Source organism: Frankliniella occidentalis, unplaced genomic scaffold (genome assembly GCF_000697945.3).
Source record: "Frankliniella occidentalis isolate FOCC.00 unplaced genomic scaffold, Focc_3.1 Scaffold43, whole genome shotgun sequence".
Lineage (NCBI taxonomy): Eukaryota > Metazoa > Arthropoda > Insecta > Thysanoptera > Thripidae > Frankliniella > Frankliniella occidentalis.
This window is the reverse complement of record NW_026267173.1, coordinates 498,445-505,103: the sequence shown is the minus strand read 5'-3', so window position 1 is coordinate 505,103 and position 6,659 is coordinate 498,445. Positions and strand designations below refer to the sequence as shown.

The window sequence follows — 6,659 nt, the reverse complement described above, 5'->3', positions numbered from 1 at the left end:
TCTCTCTCTTTCTTCCGCGCCTGCCGCACCCATTCATCTTGCCTCTCTCGCTCCCTGCGTCACACTCACACGTCCTCTTCCGTGCAATTAGTGCTGGTTGCCAGAAGCCTGAGATTTGTCTCCGTCCGTGCGGGAGGCCCCGGCCAGGCGTGGCGGTGGCGGCCTCGGCCCTGGGCTGGTTTCGGCCCGTCGCTACCCTGTCCGCTCTGCCATGGCCAGCTCCGAGCCTGGGCTGCACTGTCGGGCACACTCGGAGACATACCTCACTGTCTGCACTGTTCCACTCTGCTCGAGCAGCTGGGTCGCTTTTTTGGATTCACTCGTGACTTCAACTTAATGCCACGGCTTGCTTACACACATAGCCTAAACTGTTTCATCATGACAATGCTGGTGTTCCTCATATTTTGCAGTGCTTTGCTCACGAGCTTCGTAACACTTGACAAAGGTATAGTTTTTCTTTTCCATTTATAGAATATTTACGATTTACAGTTGTAAGTATTCCGTTCGCTTAAAATTTTTTCAACGAAAATTTCTGGTTTTTTAACTTACTATCTTAAGTCCCAGTGCAATTTTAAAGAATTTCGTTTACCAGCCAAGTGTGGCCTCAATGAGTTAAGATTATACATCATGCACAGTAGGCTAAGGCTAACTCGACCAAATAACCTCCCTCCTGGTAGACTGGGAGAAAGCGGGGCTGCTCTGTAATGAACAAGATTCGAACGACTCCTCACGTCGTTGAGATTATAATATGGCGCGCGCGACCGACCTGTTGCTCGGGCGTTTCTTGCGCCCGCGGGGCCGTGGCGCGGCGCGGCTGGGTCGGGGCGTCGCTGGCGCGGCGTGGCGCGCCGCGCGAGAGGGTCTCTCAACACTCCTTTGTGGTGCGCTTGGAGGGGTTTGTGTCGGCGGCCTCCCCAAGCCAGCCAGACCCAGCCACTTCTTGTGGTCATTGTTATCGCCCCTGCTTCCCCCTTCACTCTCCCCTCTCCGCATCCCCCTTTTCCTCCGTCTCATTTTCGGCACGCGACTCTCCTCGTGAGGAAAGCAAACAATCCTCTTGAGCTCTGCAGAGCAATGAGACCGCAAGGTGACATGGTTAGGAGTAACTTTGACAACTCTACGCAAGCTTTGGTCTGTGAGCCCCGCCCCCACGCGCCACAACAGTTGGACGTCGAGTAACAGGCTTCGCGAGACTCTGCACAGCACTCGTAAACGCAAGAGCTATGTCCTCTATCCAATTTTCCTCGTGCGTTGGAGAAATTGACTTCACAGCTAGACACACTAAAGACAATGCGTCCACTTTGATCGACAAGATTTTGACATGCCCTTTTTGACTTTTAAATTTTGTTAATCTTATACAAACTGAATTATTTTTTCTCCTTTGAGCTTTTTCAGAATGAGAAAATTCGACGTGGCCAAAAGGAACCAAAAAATTGCATGTCAGAAATGAATGATACAAGTTTCCAGTCATATAGAGGAAACGCTAACAAATGTTAAAGCGGCCACAGCGAGCAGCGGGCAAAACTGCCGCGCCCGGAACAAGGATTCGCGGCTTAATTTTCATCCGCAGCAGATCAAAAGCAGCGCGGCCCGGGGCAGCAAGCAGCGATGCTGCTGCTGTCATCCCCCTCTCGCTCCGCCAGGGATTTGCGTTTATCAATCGGTGGTTTGCCAGACATGAGCGATGGATTGATGGCAGAGTGTGTTGCAGGACCCCATTCCATTGCGACCGCCCGCGGCGGTGGTGGTCTGAGGGGGGCCCCGCTGGGTCGCCCGTCCTCGCTTCTAAGACAGCCCCGAACCCCACCTCCCCGCCCTTGCCATCTCCTGTGACGTACGGCAATAATTGCCTTTAAGCCCTTTGGGTCGCAACCCTCGCGCTGCTGGCGCCGCTGCCTGCTCTGGGGGGGGCACATCATGAAGGAGGTGGAGGTGCGGCTGAGTGCGGTCTGCGGCGTGTCCGCGGCCGTGCACATGCGTGCCAACTTGATGACCTCACGTCTGGGACGTGGGGGGCCGCCCCATTGTCATGCCGGCGCCGTATCCAGTAGTACATACTGCGTTGTACCACACTACTACCGTGTGGGCATACTTGCCTGGCGGGCTGCTTGTTCGCCTCCCTTTTCGGCTCCTGCAGGACGCGGACGAGACCCTCCAGGAGCCGCCGGCGCCCTGGGTGAAGGCCGTCCGTACGCGTGGGGTGGCCTTGGATTGGAGAGGAGGAGGGGGAGTACGGGGTGATTGGGCTGGCAGTCCGTCATGGGCCAGGTGCGTCGCGAGCAGGGAAGCGGGTCCGAAGGGAGGGGCAGGGGGACCCGGCACGGCCCGGGCCGCCGTGTCTGGACTGAATGCGACCCCAACCCCCCGCCCAGCACGCCCCTGCCGTGACGCTTAAAGGGGCGCTGTAAGCCGACGTGCCCGCCCCTCGCGGCCCCGCGTAAGGCCCCTCTCTCTCTCCCCCTCTCGTCCCCTCTCTCTCCGTTCTCCCCCTTCCTTCTCTCCTCCCCTCCTCTCCCTTCCTTTGCGCCTCTTGCACCTACCCTCTTCCCCTTTCCGCCACTCGTGCTTCGAGCAGTCTCCATAGACGCGCGCTTTCTTCTCAAGCGATACCAAATCTGATTTCTTTATTATTGTTTCTTTCTCAAAACAAAAAGTTGCCCTTTTTCTTGTTTTTGCTTTTTTTTTTTGATGCGGAAGGGAAACGAGAAGCGGTTGTGATTATCCGGAGGGATATTATTAGATGACGGCTTCTTGGAAGGAGGGGAGAGACGGTTGAGATAAAAAACGAAGATATATTTGCATTAGCTGATCGGAGGGACCGACAAGACCCCCGCGCGGAAGTCCCTCTTAAGTGTCCGTCCGAATGAGGCCCAAATTGACTTCCTGAGAGATCGGGGCTTAACGCCTCCCCGATGTGTCGTTTGCAAAACTTTTTCCGAAGGGTCTGTCGTCTCGCGCTGGCGGCAGCAGTGGCAGCTCCAAGACGCGATCGCCGAGTTTAACACCCCGTGAATATGACGCCAACTGCTGCAGCTGCGAGCAACGAGACGGGCGACAACATTCTGCTCATCTTATTTCTCTTTGTGCTTATGCCTCGAAACCTGGAGGAAATGGGCGTCGTTGGCGTTTGGTGTTTTATTACACAGGGGAGACAGAGCGATGGGAGGGAAAGAGAGAGACAGGAAAGAGATGGTTAAACAGGTGTGAGCAGGATTAATTACAGGACAATGTCACGGGCGGAGTCTCGTATAACGTTTGGGTGATTTCGTTTCAGGTATCGCCCCCCCCCCTTGACTCACGCACACCGACGCTTATACACGCGCACGCACACACCTACACATACCCCCCCCCCCTCACACACACGCCGTTACAGCGCACCATCAGCGACGGAGCCAATTGTGTCTGGCGGTTATCGCGGCCTGTTTAACAAGCACCTTTCGCACATTACAGCCCTAATGACTGTGCGACTCCCCCTCGCCTTCCCTGGTGGGGCTGGGACCGGCGCTGTCTTCGCTCATCTCTCCCTCTCTCTTCCTCACCCTCTCTCGCCTGCATGTTCGTTCCTCTGGTGCGGCGTCCTCCTCAGCCCCCCTGCCGCCGTTGCCGCCTCCTCGGGCTTCCTTGAATGCCAAGTGCGACGGAGCGCAAAGTCAGCCATTTTCGGTGAAAGCTGCTTTCTGTCATTTAAACTGCGGTCGGGAGGTTGGGAGGGAGGAGGTGACTTTGGAAAGGGAGGAGGAGAGGGTGCACGCCTCCTGCTGGTGCAGCCCTCCGTGAGGAAGAGCAGATCATTGCCCGTGCTGCCCCGCAGTGGCTGCAAGCGGCCAGAGGGGGGAGTTTGCACCGAGGAAAATAAAGTGATGCAGCTAGCTGGCGATTGAATATCCTTTGAGCGCGCTGGGCAGCGGCTACAGTCGATGCCCCTGTCTGACCGGCGCGCCGGTCGGACTCAGCAAGTTTCAGTTTCGCCGGGGAGCAGAGCGGAGGGGGGTCGGCGGGCCGCTGCCACTCAACCGCGTAACAGGAACCGTGTGATCTTTGGCCCGGCGAAGCGGGGGAGGGCGGGGCGCCCAGAGAAAGTATAAGGCGGGAAGGGGGGCGCTGCTCGAGGTCAATGTCTGCCCTCTGCAACGCTGCCGGTTGGGCGCCGGCTTCACGTAGCTGGTCAGCAGCTGCAGCAGCCTTTATACAACACGGTCTCATTTTCCCAGTCGGCTACCGCTACCGATAAGGCTGAGCTGGTCCTACCGCGACCACCCGTGCAGCTTCTGTGGCACCTGTTCCGACCACTCCGTCTTCTAGTCCAAGGCGCACGGAGGGGCGTTAAGAGAGGCTTCGATAAATTGGGTTTCTCCTTAATCTACGAGAAAGCGTCGTTACTCTCTGGTGGGGTGGGAGGTCGTGAGCCTAACACCACCACAACCACCGCGAGCAGACCCTCAAAAAATGGAGAGCAGCAGTGGCAGAGACTGACGGGAGGAGAGGAGGTTCGAAGTGGATCAATCGGAATGCCGCAAACCCATGGATGGGGGAGGAAAACCAAAACCGAACCGACCGAGCAGAGACGCGATCAAAATAAATCTCATCTCATCTCGGTACTGCTCGGGCTGGGATTGATTCTCCCGGGCGGATCGGTTTGCCCGGAGTGATTTATCGGAGGATGTGTGCAGTGCGACTGATGGCTGCGACGACTTGGGGGCGGATGGTAGCAGGGGGCTGCAGGGCGCGGGCCCGGGGGTGGCAGTGAGTTAGGCAGAGCCGGCCAAAACTAAGCAGAGCCACCTTGTTAGCGAGTCTATGTCGGTTCTTTTTTAAGCCGAGTGCAATAGAGGAAAGAGGGAGGGGAGTAGAATGAGGCAGCTGGAACTTATCGGCCGTTATGAATGAGCAGAGGCCGGAGGGAATAAGATACGGGCTGCTGGCTGTCACGACGTAATTAGCGGCCGTGTGCTGCAACGCCCAGGCCAAGCAGCCCGCTGGAACTGTTAATGGAAATCTTACCAAAAACAAAACAAATTTGCTAGTGCTGTTATTGATTCGTGAATTCATATGCATTTGTCTGTTTTTCATTTCTACACAAGAATGAAGACCCTGTTGAGTTTCACTTTAGCCGAGACTTTAGCTGGAAATTGTATGACGACATGAGAGGCCATAGCATAAGTGGGAGGTGCTGCCAGTCGTAACGACGCATGTGTCTTCTCACTCCTCGGACCAATTCAGAAATCCGAATACCATCTTTTACATTTACCTTTCGTAAAACTAGGAAATCGACCTTCAAAGTAGTTTTCTGCAGTGTCTAATGTGTGGTTTTTGTTTTCTTGCAGAATCCATGTTCCCGAAGTTCGCCGAGCCGATACCCAACGTGACCGTGACGGTGGGCCGGGACGCGCTGCTGGCGTGCGTCGTGGACAACCTACAGAGCTACAAGGTAAGACAACAACAGCAACCCCTCTTGTGTCGAACCCTTCGACCTATGATCCTCTCGGCTCATCGGAGATTCACGAGATTTGGGGCCCCGATTTCTCGCGTCATCGCCGTCGCCACTGCGGTCGCGCGCACCACCGCCCCGAGTGTTTTTCTTGGCAAGAAAAAGAAACAAGATTTGCGTTTCGGGTGGCTGAGGGGATTCCACCCCCTCCTCCTACCCCCGCCAGTCCGAGGCAGCCGGGCCGGGTCGCGCCCGGAGGGGTCTTGAGGGAGCGGGGGGTCGAGTTGCGGGGGTAGGGGGGAGTGATCGGCAGGACTGACTCGGCAAGTGAGTTCAAGTGGGTGAAAAGGGGCTCAGTGACGATGCGGCGCGAGCGCTACCTGCCCTGTGCCTCACTGTAGGAAAAGGAGGGGGTATATTTCACGCCTTAAAACTATAGGTAGTTTTCTAATACTTCCCGCCCATACACCTTTGCTGGCCAACATTAAAATGTGTACAAAAGATGAGCCCAGAGAAATCTCTCCCTTTTCTCTAGCAAGAAGAAACTTTAGCGTATACTCATAAGGCACCTTATATTTACAGTGTAGGCGCTTACTAGCTGGCGTTTGTGTTTGCCAGCCCTTACCTTACACGTTTGCATCCACTTACATTCTTCCCCTCTGCTTGGCGGCGCCGCCGTGCGTCGCTCGGGATTTACAGGCCAGGATCTCGGTGCGATACAACGAATGCGTCGTGCCCGCTGCCCTGCGTTTACCCATGCCCTGCTGCTTATCTTTACTCGATCCAACTTTTTCTTTTGGCTGGCTGCTGCCTGGCACCCTCTTCCTACTCCCTTAACGCGTGAGCAGGTCAAGACGTATCTTGTGTTTCTTTTCTGTGTAGGTGAGAGAGAGAGAGCATGCCGCTACACACACGGGGAAATAAACGTGACATGACCACTAATAACATACACATGTTCACTACAAAGCTAATCAGAAAGTCCCCCCGGCCGGCGGGAGCCGACCGCTACCGACATGGAACCGACCGGGCGGTGGGCGGCGCGGGAGGACCGAACCACCCTGCTGCGGCGTGGCGAAGCGTGGCGGTCGGGGTGGGGAAAATAAAACTGCGCTGCCCGGTGACAAACGGGACGGCATATCAGATTTCAAATTGCTCAGTGTCAAAGCACGTATCACAAACTTTTTGCTCCTCGTGTGCCTGTCTGTGTTTGGTGTCCACCTCGGCTAGCCCC

The 6,659-nt window shown here is 55.8% G+C and overlaps 1 protein-coding gene across 4 annotated transcripts in view; it reads left to right on the top strand.

Annotated features, from left to right (window-relative positions):
- Positions 1-6,659, top strand: part of LOC113217349 (lachesin-like) — a 71,760-nt gene that overhangs the window by 38,836 nt on the left and 26,265 nt on the right. For all 4 annotated transcript variants that reach the window (XM_026437215.2, XM_026437214.2, XM_026437213.2 and 1 more), the window contains exon 2: positions 5,325-5,428. In XM_026437215.2, the coding sequence (XP_026293000.1) occupies positions 5,330-5,428 (99 nt within the window). In that variant the 5' untranslated portion in view covers positions 5,325-5,329. The remainder of the gene's footprint in view (positions 1-5,324; positions 5,429-6,659) is intronic.